The sequence below is a fragment of the Mesoplodon bidens genome (assembly GCF_964165515.1).
Source record: "Mesoplodon bidens genome assembly, chromosome: 2".
Taxonomy (NCBI): domain Eukaryota; kingdom Metazoa; phylum Chordata; class Mammalia; order Artiodactyla; family Ziphiidae; genus Mesoplodon; species Mesoplodon bidens.
In genome coordinates, this window is record NC_138177.1 from 16,181,472 (window position 1) to 16,197,456 (window position 15,985).

Consider the following 15,985-nt stretch of genomic DNA (forward strand, 5'->3'; position numbering starts at 1 on the left):
AGAAATTTTTATCCCTCAAAACATGAGTAGTTTGTATGTGTATTTGTATACACACGTATATGTGCAACTGTTACTCATTATTCATGGATTCTGTACTTGCAAATTCACCTATTTGCTAAAATTTATTTGTAACACCAAAATCAGTACTTCTGGTGCTTTAGCAGTCATTGGCAGACAGGCACAGAGTGACAGAAATTTGAGTCCCCTGTAGCGCATGTTCTCAGCTGAGCTCTGACAAGGTGATGTCTGTCTTCTTGTTTCAGCTTTCATACTGTAAACATGTGTCTTTTTCGAGGTCCATTCAGTGCTATGTTTTTTTGCATTTTTTTTCTTGTTTTTATCTTCATTGTTTAAAATAGCCTCCTAAGTATCGTGCTGAACTGCTATCTAGTGTTCCCCAGAGCACGAAGGTTGTGATGGGCTTTATAGAGAAAACATGTGCATTAGACAAGCTCCCTTCAGGAATAAGTTATAGTGCTGCTGGCCATGAGTTCAGTGTTAATGAATCAATAATATGTATTAAATAAGGTGTCTTTAAACAGAAACACACATCAAATAAGGATATGTATTAATTAGTTAATGAAAATGTTGTGACCAGAGATTCTCAGGAGCCTAACCTTGTATGTTTCCTGGGAGCGATTTTTCAGTATTTGCTACGTTAGTATTCTTATCAACCTCATAGAACATAGCTATTACAAATAACAAGAATCAACTGTGTTCATTAACCTATCTAGTCAAGATAAAAATCTGAAATGGTATATCCGAGTTTAAGCCAAAGGGTGATTCAAAAATTTGTCTAAAATATTTAAAAATTAAAAAAAAAAAAGATTGGTCAACTTTCTTCTCTATATGTTCTTAGCTATTTGTTAATTTTTAATTACAGAAAAAAAGTTTGGCTGGAAGCAACCAGTTACACTATAATCTAAAGCACAGATTTATAACATGACTTTAGTATTTCTCAAATTCTAGAAGGTGGAAAATGATCTTTACAAAATCGTATTTGGGGATAAACTATATCCTAATGCGACTTACTACTAGAAGCAGAATCTTAATGTAATCATTTTACATAGAGGGTATGAACCATTTGGGAAAGCAGAAAGTCTAAGTTTTACATTCTGAACAAACACACTGCAGATGCAACGTAGCCTAATTAATTTCCAAAACTTTAGAAATAACGGTAAATATTCTATTATTAACAGAGAAATATATTTAAAGGTGCAAACTGCTCTCATGGAAAAAGGCCAAGTTTACAAAAAATCATTAAACTGAATTCACATATTTTTCTTTAATTAGATTCATGTGTGTTAAGAAATATAGTATACCTTATAATGAAGTATTTGGCACTTTCCTGTTATAAGAAAAGGGAACTATGGTATGTGCAACCAACTCTGCACCTGCTGCCCAGCTTAAGAAATAAGACATCACCAATACATAAAATAATGTTACCAATTACCAATTACTAAGCACAATCTCCTCTTTACCGACCTACCTACCTACCTACCTACCCCTCAGAAGAAATGATCCCGGTGGATTTGAGGCTTTTCATTTGCATATATTTAAAGGGATTTCTTACGTATCATACTATTGACCCACTTAAAAAATAACTCTTATAATCCACAATGAAAAAAAAAAAAAGGCTTAACAAGGATGCAAAGCCATATGCTTTAAAACTTATCAAAATTTTAAGCCCTAAATTACCTTATCACACTGCAGAGAGAGAACTAACACATTCAACAGACAAAGAAGATAGACTACTTATTTTATATGTAAAGTTAACCAAAATGAATGTCAAGTTCTTGCTAAGTCAACTAATCATTATGCTGCCATGAAACTAATACAAAATTTTAAAAAACTCACTTAGAAATATAACATAAACTTGTAAGAAACCATTATCACCTTCTAAACTTCAAAAATAAAAATATTCTCTGGCTGGCTGATCTTGTTTAATACAAAGCAATTTTTTCAAGCGTATGTACTATTTTGGTACCTTAACTTTGTGAAAAACATGTGAATGGTGAAGTCCTACAAACTAGTGAATTCTAAAGCCTTTCCATGGAGGTGACACGTGTGACTGAGGAAGGGGGCAGTAAGGGAGAACTCTGATGCTAGCTGAGGATCAGTCACTTGGTCAGTGTATCAGCACCGGCACAATGAGCTCCTTTTAAAATAACCTGGGATTTTATCCTTTCTCATAAAACTGATCTACTACCTTGAAGGGAGATAGCTAAATATTTGAAAGACTGAGTAACTTCCTTTTGGATTAGAATGTTCCTTACCTGGCCATGCTCTGTTCTAGCCCCAGGGCTAAACCAATGGCTGCAGAGGAAAGAGAAAAGGAGTTAGCAGGAAACTCACTAAAAGCACATGCTCTCACGTGATCAGTCTGCATGTGCTGTAAGAAATATACATGCCACCAGCAACAGAGCCTTAAAATATGCCGTATTTTAATGGATATTTCATGTAATCCTAGACTTACACCAATTTTGACAGAAATGTAAGAGGGCTCATAACCCAGTAATTTTCAGTTTAATAAGCAAACTCAGTTAGAATTACATTTCCATTTAATTATGTTAACATAAACTGCTGGGACTGTATTCATTTTATGAATCAATTCTGGTTATAAAATCTACAAATGCTATCATTTACCACAACTTAATTACAGCATCATTACAACAGATGATGACCTTTTGATTGTTGGAGTTTTAAAAAACATTAAAAATACAAGAATATTATATCCTCTGGCTATGTCCCGAGCAACAATCACACAAGGCCCTTGATGTGAATTCTAAAGTATCAGCTGAAGGTACCTTGATCCCATTCCTTCCATGGGATTCTGGATTCTGGCTGAGAACAAATTCAACAACAACACTGGAGATATATAAGTCATGGCACAGTTAAAGCGTTCCATTCTTGCACTGTGCCTCACCCTGCCTGGCCCACCCCATACTGTTCCAGATGCAACTTGGACTTTTAATAGTCTATCTGGTGATACCTTTTCAACAGGAGTTATCATTAGCTATATGCCCAGCCATCTGGCCAGTATTCTGCTTAAAACTAACTGTAAACATCAAGGAAATCCAGAGAGACATTGTGGGAAATAAGCCAGTAAAAGCCCACAATCATAGGGAATGATACTAATATTATTATTTATTTTTTTGCGGTACACGGGCCTCTCACTGTTGTGGCCTCCCCAGTTGTGGAGCACAGGCTCCGGACGTGCAGGCTCAGCGGCCATGGCTCACGGGCCCAGCCGCTCCGCGGCATGTGGGATCTTCCCGGACCGGGGCACGAACCCGTGTCCCCTGCATCGGCAGGCGGACTCTCAACCACTGCGCCACCAGGGAAGCACTAGAGTTTCTATTTTTTATAGAGTTTCTATTTTTTGACTCAGAAGCATAATTTTATATTAACTTAGTGTGTCCTGTACACATAATGGTCTAAACTTGTGCTCTCTAATATGGTAGCTACTAGTCATCTATGGCTATTTAAATGAATATTAAAAATTAAGTTCCTCAGTTGCATTAGCCACATTTCAAGTGCCCTAGACATACATGGTTAGCAGCTACCATCACCAGCAGTGCAGATACAGAACATTTCCATTACTGTGAAAAGTTCTATCGGACACCACTAGTTTACAGATTATCACTGAAAATTCAAATTAACTTTGGAAATGGAATATAATCTTCTACACTGAACATCTTCCTTGTGAACCGTAACTGTTTTATTGAAGAGACTTGTAAGTATGAAGAAGTATATAACAGAAAGGGGGGGGGTGTTGAGGAATGGGGAAGGAGAAATGTCTGTTAAACTCCTAACTCAGTATTCTATAATAGGGTTTCATGGATCAAGACATGGGAATAAAAATTAAGGTGAGAGGATAGCGTATTAAGAAGAAGCCATATGCTAGGTAAGAACTAGATCTTGGTAGCAACTACAACTGAGGATGCCAAAAGACTAAGGCACATGTGTCAGTGTAGAAGACGCTGACAGGGAGTTCCACATGACCTTCAGTACCTAGGATGATACGTGAATTTTGGTATTCTTGGTTCTATCTCTGCCTGTGGTTCTCAAAGTGTTGTCTTCAAAGTGTATTCTATGCAGCCCTGGGCGGGAGTGAGGACATCCCTGGAATACTGAACTAGTAGTCACTGTATTCCTCACTGCAATGAACTTGCAGGGGGAAAACAAAAAAGCCAGTTTCACTTAAAAATATTCTTGACATAGCAGTAAACATTTTTTTATTAAGTCTCAACTCTGGAGTATACTTAAGAAAATTATTCGTGGTGAAATGGGCAGTACACATAAAGTATTTCAGATGCATAGTGAAGTACAACAGTTGTCTCAAGAAAAGCACTTGTGAGATTGTGTGAGATGCAAACAGAACAAAGCCACTGTTTCCATGGAGCACTATTTTTAACTTGAAAGAATGACTAATAAACTACGGTTATCTATACTTGACTATCTGGAAGACATTTTCTTGAAAATGAAACAACTTGAGCCTCTAAAGTTATGGAAAACAACTACTTGTGACTCATGATAAACTTTAAGCTTTCTAGCAAAAACCAGTCAGGCTTTTAGAAAACTTGTAACTGCCACCATGAACTTGACAGTTTCCAAATACTTGAAGTCTGCTGTGGTGATATTAATGCATGTGAATTCTTCCAAATGATCAACGTATGATTTACTAAATCATGATGTGCAAGTGATCCATTCAGAATTCAAGACCAATAGATTTTAATGTCATTGAGGAAAAAAAAGCTCACTGATATGTTTTCAGATTATAATTAACCTTTGAGGAAAAAAAAAAAAACCGAAAAAAACCCTCTGTGTTTTGGTGCAGTATCAAAGAATATCCACAATGAGTTGAAAAGGCTATTAAAATACTTCTTTTGGGGCCTCCCTGGTGGCGCAGTGGTTGAGAGTCCGCCTGCCGATGCAGGGGATGCGGGTTCGTGCCCCGGTCTGGGAGGATCCCATATGCCGCGGAGCGGCTGGGCCCGTGAGCCATGGCCGCTGGGCCTGCGCGTCCGGAGCCTGTGCTCCGCAACGGGAGAGGCCACAAGAGTGAGAGGCCCGCATACCGCAAAAAAAAAAAAAAAAAAAAAAAAAAAAAAAATACTTCTTCCTTTTCCAACTACACATCTGTGTGAGGCTGGATTTTCTTCATATGCTTCAAATTGAAAGCAGAAGCAGCTACGAGAATCTAGCTTCTGTTATGCCAGACATTAAAGTGATTTGCTAAAATGATGACATGTTTTCACTAATTTTTTAGAGGAAAAGGTAGTCATTTTTCAAAAAATATGCTATATGTGTTAACATGTAATGGGCTTACTATATTTCTTAACGGATATATAAACACCTCATATATTCTTCTTTTTGCTACAAACCAAATCTTCATCTAGTGGCAGTATCAACCTTCTAATGGACAACTAAAACTCAGCTTGGGCACCTTTCTCTCTCATATTCAAACCATCAGCAAGTCCATAAGCATCTCTTAAATCCACTCACTTCTCAACATCTCTGGCACCACCTGAGTCCAAGCTATCAAGTTTTACCTGGAAAGTTGCAACTTTCCTTGTACCTACTAACTTTAATCCATTTATCATACTGCAGGCCTAGAGTGATCATTTCAAAGTTCAATTCTGAATTTGTAGTTATTCATACCCTTACCTACCCTCAAGAAAACACACAAACAAAAGCAAACCGAAGTCTTAAGTGGCTTTCCACTACTCTTAGGAGAAAGAATCCTAATACATCCTGCAAGGCTCAGCATCATCTGGTCCCTGCCCACATTTCTCCAGTCTCATCACTTTCCTCTCATCTCTTCCCTCACATTGTCACTTGTTTTAACCTTTGTTTAATTCCCTGATTACAGAAAGTGGTATTCTCTCTGCTTGAAATGCTCCTCTTGCCATCCCTTAGTTCCTAGAGATTTCATCTCAAGCTTGTTGTCCTAAAAAGTCTTCTCCATCTCCATGTCTACTTCAAATTCTTTTTAAAGTTCTCCTTTAGGGTACTTAGCACAATATACAGTAACGTCTCTTGAGCATTTATAAATAATAATAATCATAAATAATTTATGGGTCAGTATATAATTATACATTTATGGGTGTGCTTACTGATTAAGGTCTATTATCTCTATTAGGTTGTACCATGAGAACAGCGATGATGTCTATCTTATTCACTACTGTATACCTAGTGTCTAACACACAGTAGGTCCTCATAACTATTTTCAGAATGAATGGATAAATGAATGACTTGAGATTCAGGGCAGAGTTTTATTAACCAAAGCCACCCTGTTATTCTATATGAAAACAGAAGAATAAGAGCACTGAGCTATGTGGTCTTTAAGATTCTTTTGGGTTCTGGATATTCTGTGGAGCAGATGACCAGGATGTAAAGATATTCCTCATTCACTACCTTTTCTATGAAACAAAAAGTCAGTTCTAAAACTATCTCAAGAAGCCCTTCTAAAACTTGGCATTTATTTCATTAAACTACAAGTGTAAATCCAGGAAGTTCAGGTTGGCATGGCTGCTAAATCATGGGTTTTAGAATCAGAAAGATCTGGGTTTGGACACAGGTTCTGGCACTTACTGGCTAGGTGAAGTCGTTGAGACTCTTGGGTTCTTCCTCATCTATAAAATAAAATAAATCCCTCTGCTCTTACAGTATGGGGAGGCTTACACAAGACGGAGAACCCAGCACATAGTGGGTGTTTAAAATAAGTATTAATTTTCTCCCCCATAGTACACAGTGAATAAAGTAATATGTGAGCTTTTATTCTATGAACTTTTGCAATAACTTCCTATTTATTCCTAAATGTCAGTAAAGACACCAATACTCATGGGTAATGTCTATAGGATCCCCCAACAGGTTTAATGTGTTATCAAATATGTAATAAATGCTTAATACATTGGTTTCTTTAATTGACTTTTGGTTGAGTGGAATAGAGTGTGTGACTTCAGAAAAGTCAAGTTCTCTATAAAATGGGGTTATAACACCATCTATGTATGCTTCAGAGAGCTAATAAAACAATGAAGAGAGTTGTGCATATGACAATACTCTGAAAAGTAAAATATACTCTACAATATAAAGCATCATCATCAACATCATCTTGAAATGTTTTATGCCCAGTTTAACAATCTTTCTGTATTTCACATAAGTACTTTGTAAAAATGTTATATATAAGAAAGGACTGTTATTATCCTTACTCTATAATTAAAATTAAGAAATATGTAAGCTCAATGACTTACCCAAGGGAATCACAGTAAATCAGAAGAGGAATTGATCCAGGCTATTTTATTTATCTCAATCTAAAGTTGAAGTTACTTTCACCATAAAGAAATAGATGCTAAATTTCAAAGTGTAAAAGTATTCCCAATGACCTTTCATCCGAGCAAATCTTGCTTTAAGCAAACTTTATATTTACACAAAAGATAAAATAAAGGGTGAATATTTGCTTTATAAAGGAATTCATCATAGGTGTATAAGTAATTACCCATGTGCATTTAAAATAAGTTTTGATCTACATACAATTCCTCAGGTCAATTTCCTAGACTTTCAAATTAAATAAATGCAAAATATAAATATCAATGTAAAAATCAATTAATAAATCATATTTGCTCAATTTAAAAACAAGTAGCTCATAAATGATTGGAAAAATGTTGGAAAGGAAAAAATTCTGGACCATTTAAGGTCAATACATAAAGGGAAGTGGAGTGAATAAAAAGTAACCCCATTTGATGCCTTTAATATTTTTATTTTTTTATAAATTTATTTATTTTATTTATTTATTTTTGGCTGCGTTGCTGCGCGCGGGCTTTCTCTAGTTGCAGCGAGCGGGGGCTACACTTCATTGCGGTGTGTGGGCTTCTCATTGCAGTGGCTTCTCTTGTTGTGGAGCACGGGCTTTAGGTGCGCAGGCTTCAGTAGTTGTGGCTCGCGGGCTCTAGAGTGCAGGCTCAGTAGTTGTGGTGCATGGGCTTAGTTGCTCCGCGGCATGTGGGATCTTCCCGGACCAGGGCTAGAACCCATGTCCCCTGCATTGGCAGGTGGATTCTTAACCACTGCACCACCAGGGAAGCCCCAATGTTTTTTAAAACTAGGTAGTCATATATTAATTTTATTTTGCAGATTTTAATATTTGTATTTTCAAAAATTCAACAGAATAATTAAATGTGAGTTTCAAAACTTAACATGTTATTTTTACTCAGAAATTAGATACTAATTTCTCAGCTTTAGTTGGATTGAAGTTCTTGTCACATTTTGTGTACCTCTCTATGGTTATTTTAATGAATATTTCATTTATTTGCATGATATTTCCCATTAAAAGAAACCTATCATATATTAACAATTGGACTTTAAGAAGAGAAGTACATGTTCCAAGGAAATAATTATCAGATGGAATATAAAATAATTAGTACAGTGAAAATAATCACATTTTCATAATTATGACACTCTATAAGGCTTCTCAGTATCTGTACAGAGCACATGTTAGTCTACCTTTAAAACCAAGACTCCATAATCTAACTTGTGCTCAGCAAAGTTGGCGGGTCACCAAATGTCTAAAAGTAATTTTATTTTATAATTGAAATTATTGTAAAATATCTTCTTTAGAGAAACTCTTCACATTTTAATGACCTACTTCCGCTTTCTCATATACCGCACTGAAAACTTTCAGTGAGGTGAGTTTTTCCACACTGAGCACCATGCTGGGTATTGCTCTAATGACTCTAAAACCATCCTTTTCCATCCCTCAGCTCAGCAGTTCTGTTTCTTCGATTAGACTTTTCCAAGCTGCCCTACACTAAACTTTACTAACCATGCGACCATAGGAACTGAAAATTCCTAAATGTTATTGCATTAGAACCTGTAAAATATTTCCCCTTATTTATTAAAAATAAAATTCTTGAAACTCTATGAAGTAAAATTATTTTAAGTATTCCTATATCAGATTATTTTTTGTAGTTAATCTTCCAAAGCAAAACAAATATTGACTTAGAGGAATCATTCACTGAAAGTAGTAGTTGTTACCTACTATCCAATTAGAAGTTTCTAAATATTTAGTAATTGAATGACTATTTTAGCCATTCTTACAGTTCTGCATTCTGAGGTAAGTGCAGCAAGGATTTCACAAAACCACAGTTCATCTACGCTTTCCCTATACTGTTGTGCAAGAATCAGGAAGGGGGGGGGGTCTTCTCCTCATCACTAGCCAGTAGTGGAACTTGATAACCTTGACCCCAGAGCCAGTGATTTTGGATGTGTGCATTGTATTGTATATTATGAGAAAATTAAGAACAAGAAAAAGCTTCCATCCTTGGCAAATTCATGGTTCATTAGAGGAATAAGGTATGCATATAATAACTATAGTCTAGAGAATAACGTGACAAATACTATAATCAAGTAGAAATAAGGACCTGAAGGGAGAATATAGAAGGTATCGAGAATTGCTGGTTGAAATTTGGGGGAAAAAAGCAAAGATTCCTTAAAGGAGGTTGTAGCAGATACTGTTAATGTCTCCTCAATAGCTGTGCAACTATCTACTTCCAGACTTCCAGTTATGTGAGTACACTAAACAGCTCTCTGTTTAAACCATTATTTGTAGGATATTCCGTTATTTTTTCCTGACCGGAATCTGCACAAGAGTGGTCTTCAACCATTTTTGAGCACATATTGCCTGAAACAGTTATGAAAATGTCCTCCTTTTGCATATTTTTATGTAGACATCTAAAGTTTTCATCATAGTTTAAATATTTGCAAAGGAATCATTTTCTATTAATTTTATATATTGATATTTCAAAGTAAAATAAACTGCACCACTCTTTTGACTATATACACTGGAATCTAAATATCACTGTGCTTTTATATTAGCCATCGATCCATTAAAAAAAGATACCAGGGGCTTCCCTGGTGGCGCAGTGGTTGGGAGTCCGCCTGCCGATGCAGGGGACACGGGTTCATGCCCTGGTCCGGGAAGATCCCACATGCCGCAGAGCGGCTGGGCCCGTGAGCCATGGCCGCTGAGCCTGTGTGTCCGGAGCCTGTGCTTCGCAACGGGAGAGGCCACAACAGTGAGAGGCCCGCGTACCACACACACACACACACAAAAAGATACCAGGACAGGCACGTCTTTAAAAGTTGAAAATTTTACATGGCTTATTTTTCTCCTTGAATCCTTTCAATTTACAATTCACTCGTTCACAGAAGTTTATCCTAATGTAATATAATTTTATACTTGAAAGTCTTTTATTAGTTATCCTATTATAGTCTTCTGCAACAAAAATGTGTGTGTATATCTATATAACATATATACATATGTATATAAATACACATATAACATTTCCTTAAGGATCTGTGACTATAAAACTAGAGTAAAAATTATTTTGAAAAGTTTATAAGTTAGTCAATGTTAATAATAATTGTTAGTTGATAACCATTAGTTACTTAAGATCTGAAATACTTTTCATTAGTACTCAACTAAACCAACATAAATATATTTTGATAATACTAAACATAAAAATAAAATTTTATTAGAAAGCTATCATTAACAAGTTTCCCCCCCAAATTAGTTCATATATCCATTGATGAATATTACCATTAGCATCAATTCTACTGTTATTTTTAACACTTTGAGTGCTCAGAAACCTTGTTCACACAAATTGACAAATGGAAATAAAAGGAATTTGGTTAGAACCAACACTTGATTATTGAACTCCTTCAGAGTTTTATGCCAGAAAATATCACACACAATGATTTCAAGATTAAGCGGTATTTTTAATAATCTACCAGATACTGAAAACAAAGAATTAGTAACTACCTAAATCGCATAAAGCTTTGTGACTTAGTCATTTGATTTAATCTGTCAACATCAATATCAGTACAATATGAATGACCCCCTGTTCGGAACCCAAGAGGATTTTACACTACAGGGAAATGTGCCAAGATAAGATCAGAACTGAGAGGGCATCTTTTTTTCTAAAGTTGAAGAAAGGCAATTTTAAGATTCCCACCTGAGGGTAGGGCGCCCGGAGCACCCAGCTCTGAGACTCAAAGGACTGCAAAGAAAGAAGCAGTTCTTAATGGGCACGTGAGCACTCTCTGTGGCTATCCCTAAAGGCTCAGCCCAGAGGGAGCAGGATGTTTGCCTAAAAACGTCCATCTCCCAGTCTTTTCCTGGAAGGCAAAGGTTTGATGGCAAACCTTACAAGCTGCCGCCTGAGGTTCTAGAGTCTAACTGAGGATGCATCTAGGGGCTGGCTGCCATCCTCCTCAGAGTCCAGGGGGCTGGGAGCACTTCCCCCGCCTTCCCACTCCTGCTTGCTGGAACAATAAAACCAGGCTGCTAGCTTGTACACATGTCTGGTGCCCCAGCTTTTGCAGCTGCCACCTGAGGGACAGGCCCTGGATCTCCTGGCTCTGACAGCCAGTGGAGCTTGCATTCACTAGTCTTACAGGACTACAGCAAACAAAGAAGCAGTTTTTAAACAGACACAGGAACAATGTCCCCTCATGACAATACACTTAAGCTCAGTGTAGAGGGAGCAGGCAAAACACCCATCTTTATTCTCCCTGGAAGGGTCTTAACTACCTACTTTCCCAGCTGTTACAACTGATCACATAAAAATACTAAGGATCACAAGAAACTACTATAAGCCATTATTTTCCAACAAATCAGATAACCTAGAAGAAATGAATAAATTCCTAGAAACATAAAATTTACCAAAACTGAAATCATGAAGAAACAGAAAATCTAAGAAGACCAATTACTAGGAAGCAGATTGAACCAGTAATCAAAAACTATCGAAAAAGAAAAAAAAAAAGTCAAGGACCAGATCACTTCACTGGTGAATTCCATGAAATATTTAAAGAAAAATTAATATCAATCCTTCTCAAAGTCTTCCAAAAAATCAAAGAGGAGGGAACACTTTCAAACTCATTTTACAAGCCCAGCATTATATCCTGATACCAAAGCCAGAGAAGGATTCTCCAAGAAAAGAAAATTACAGGCCAATATTCCCGACGAACATAGAAAAATCTTCAACAAAGTATTCGCAAAACAAATTCAACAGGGTCATACACAATGATCAAGTGGGATTTATTCCAGGGATGCAAGGATAGTTCAACAACTGCTAATTAATAAATGTGATACATCAAATTAACCAAATGAAGGATAAAAGTCATATGATCATCTTAATAGATGCATAAAAAGCAAATGATAAAATTCAACATCTTTTCATGATAAAAACTCTCAACAAATAGAAGGAATGAATGTACCTCAACATGGTAAAGGCCATATATTACAAGCCCACAGCTAACATCATAGTCAATGGTAAAAAGCTGAATGCTTTTCCTCTTAGATTAGGAAAAGGACGAGGATGGCTACTACTCTTGCCACTTCTATTCAACAGGTATTGGAGGTCCTAGCCAGAGAAATTAGGCAAGAAAAAGAAAGTAAAAACATCCATACTGGAAAGGAAGAAGTAAAATTGTCTCTATTTGCAGATGACCTGATAGTACACATAGAAAATCCTTAAGACTCCACCAAAAAGCTATTAGAACAAATGAACAAGTTCAGTAAAGCTTTAGGGCACAAAATCAATATACGTAAGTTGGTTGTGTTTGGATACACTAACAACAAAATATCACAAAGAGAAGTTATGAAACAATCCCATATACAATAGCATCAAAAATAATAAAATATTTAGGAATAAGTTTAACCAAAGAGGTGAAACATCTATACACCGAAAACTATAAAACACTGATGGAAGAAGACACAAATAAATGGAAAGAGATTTTGTATTCATGAATAGGAACAATTAATATTGCTAAAATATCTATAGTATGCACAGATATCCATACAATCCACAGAGCGAAGGGAATCATAAAAATTCCAATGTCATTTTTCACAGAAATAGAAAACAAACCCTAAAATTTGTATGGAGCCATAAAAAACCCTAAATAGCCAAAGCAACCTTGATAAAGAAGAGCAAACCTGGAGCTATCACACTTCCTGATTTCAAACTATCTTCAAAAAATACACACTAAATATATATATATATATATAATAGAAATCAAAAAAGTATGGTATTGGTTAAAAACAGACACATAGATCAATGGAACAAAATAGAGAGCCCAGAAATAAACCCATGCATATATGGTCAATTAATATACACACACACAATGGAGTATTATTCAGCCTTAAAAGGAAGGAAATCCTGCCATTTGTGACAACATGGATGAACCTGGAGGGCATTATGCTAGGTGAAATAAGCCAGACAGAAAAAGATAAATAATGCTGATATCATTTATATGTGGAATCTTAAAAAAAAAAAAGGTTGAACTTCTAGAAACAGAGTAGAATTGTGGTTGACAGGGGCTGAGGTGGGGAGTCGGGTGGAGGAGCTAGGGAGAGGCTGATAAAAGGGCACAAACTTTCAGTTATAAGACGAATAAAGCCTGAGGATCTAATGCACATTAATGACAACTGTAATTAACAATATTGTACTGTATGCTTGAAAGTTAAGAGAGTAAATCTTAAATGTTCTCACCGAAAAAAAAAAGTAAATATGTGAGCTGATGAATGTGTTAATTCGATGGTGGGAATCCTTTTACAATGTGTGTATGTGTATGTATATAAATATACATAAAATTATCATGTTGCACACTTTAAATATTCTACAAGTTTTTATTTATCAATTATATCTCAATAAAGCTGAAGGGGAAAAAAAAAAAAAGAAATGAGTTGCAAAAACTGTGCAGCACCCTAGAAGGGCATCTGAGGTAATGAACATATCAGCTGTGATCTTACATATAAATAACAAGAAAGGTCCTCCAAGAAAGCAGAAAAGGACTGCTTGCCAAATTGGACGTATATTAAGTGCTTCCTTTACTGAATAGGAGCTTTTGTTGAAATAGCCTGCATTCTCCACAATTCTATATTTTATATGCAGTCACCTTTAATTTATGCTACATACAACATACTACAAGGAGCCATAGCCAGATCTGATTAAAGCTTCATGTCACTCAGAGGTCCCAGATGAGATTTTGAGACAGATGATGTAACTGGATGAGACTTTGAAGTGGTCTTCTTTGGGAAAGGCAGGAAAGGTATTTCACACAGTATGTATGTATGGAGTGAAGAGTGTGTATGAATGTTGAAAAGTCAGTGAGCTGAGTACGACAAATTTTGTTAGCAGCTACTCAATGGATAGTATCCTCTTCTTATCCTTATTTTGTTAGGGGCCACTATGTGCCAGACTCAAGTAACCTATCATGACTGATCTAAACCTTTGTTAGACACCTACATTCCTAAACTCGCTTGCAACTATGGGTGACCAAGTAACCCAGTTCTGGTCAATGAGAATTAAGGGAAGGTGGGTGAGTTATTTTTGAAAATAATTTTGTTTCTTGAGGAAAGCTGCTTGTACTGTCCTTCCCTTGTCTTCCTGCCTTGAATGCAGACATGATATGTAGAACCATATGTGCCATCTTGAGACTTTGAGGCAGTAAATCTGAAGACATATAAGAAAAAAAGACCAGGAAGATGCTATGTGTTGAAATGTGTCCCCTCGCACCCAAAGATATGTTGGAGTCCTAACCCCTAGTACTGTAAAATGTGACCTTATTTTGAAATAGGATCTTTACAGAGGTAATCAAGTTAAAATGAGGTCACTAGGGTGGGCCCTAATTCAATTTGACCTTATAAAACGTTATTATATATCTGTATCTGTGTCATTATAAAAAGCAGAAAGTTGGACACAGATACAGACACAGGACAAAGGCAATGGGAAGATGAAGGCAGAGCCCGGGGTGATGCAGCAGAAGTCAAGGAACAGCAAAGGTTGCCAGCAAACCACAAGTGAGGAGGGGGGCAAAGAACAGATTCTCCCTCAGGGTCCTCGGAAGGAACCAACCCTGCTGATACCCTGATCTTGGACTTCCAGGCTTCAGAAATGTGAGACAGCAAAAGCACTCTTAAGGAAGAAGAGCAAAGCTTGGAGGTGTCATGCTCCCTGATGTCAAACTATACTACAAAGCTATAGTAATCAAAACAGTACAGTACTAGCACAAAAAACGATACACAGACCAAGGGAACAGAATAGAGAGCCCAGAAACAAACTCACACTTTACGGGCGATTAATCTATGACAAAGGAGGCAAAAACATACAATGGGGAAAAGACAGCTTCTTCAAGAAATGAAACTAATATAATATTGTATGCTACCTATACTCCAATAAAAAGTATTTTAAGAATATAGAAAATTAAAGGGAGAGTGCAAGAATGCAAGAGGAATTTTATTCTGCAATGAAATAAAAGAAAAAGTATGGAAAAAGAAAAGAGCTATGAGACAATACATTTGTTGTTTAAGTCACCCAGTTTGTGATACTTTGTTACTGTAGCTCTAGGACACGAATACAGGTGATGAAGCAGAAAAAGAGAAATAGTCTGGCCCTTGATAATATCGTTAAGCTTAGTAGCAAGCCCTAGAGCCACCTTCCTTCTAACTTCTCGTGTAAGAAAAGAAAAACCAAACCTTTTGGTCTGAGCTAGCATTAGTTTCATACTCTGTTACTTGCACCTAGTACATCCTGAAAAATATAATGGATGACTTTCTAATCAGTCTTGAATAATAAATAGGGTTTTGACAGATATGGATAGGAGGAGATGAATGAGCAAAGTCACTGGCTAAAGGGGCCAGTGCAGCAGAGGTTCTATTCAGGGCACAGAGGTAGACAGCTGGACCACTGGTGTTAGGAGGAAGAGATAACGGATAACAAAGTGGAAACGTAACTGGAGGCAGATTGTGGAAGGTGTTTAACGATATGCTAAGGTTTGTCCGCTGTCAAGAGGCAATCAATACTGGAAGTTTTAATAGGAAAATAAAAGGATCAGAACTGAACTTGAATAGTAGAAGTAAGTAGTATGTACTGAAATAGTGAGAGAGCAGAGACAGAAAGATCCATATAAAAGATAACAGAGC

The 15,985-nt window shown here is 36.6% G+C and overlaps 1 protein-coding gene across 5 annotated transcripts in view; it reads right to left on the reverse strand.

The window, feature by feature from the left end:
- GPATCH2 (G-patch domain containing 2) overlaps window positions 1-15,985 on the reverse strand; it is a 168,202-nt gene that overhangs the window by 51,606 nt on the left and 100,611 nt on the right. For all 5 annotated transcript variants that reach the window (XM_081226151.1, XM_081226154.1, XM_081226155.1 and 2 more), the window contains exon 7: window positions 2,277-2,316. In XM_081226151.1, the coding sequence (XP_081082277.1) occupies window positions 2,277-2,316 (40 nt within the window). The remainder of the gene's footprint in view (window positions 1-2,276; window positions 2,317-15,985) is intronic.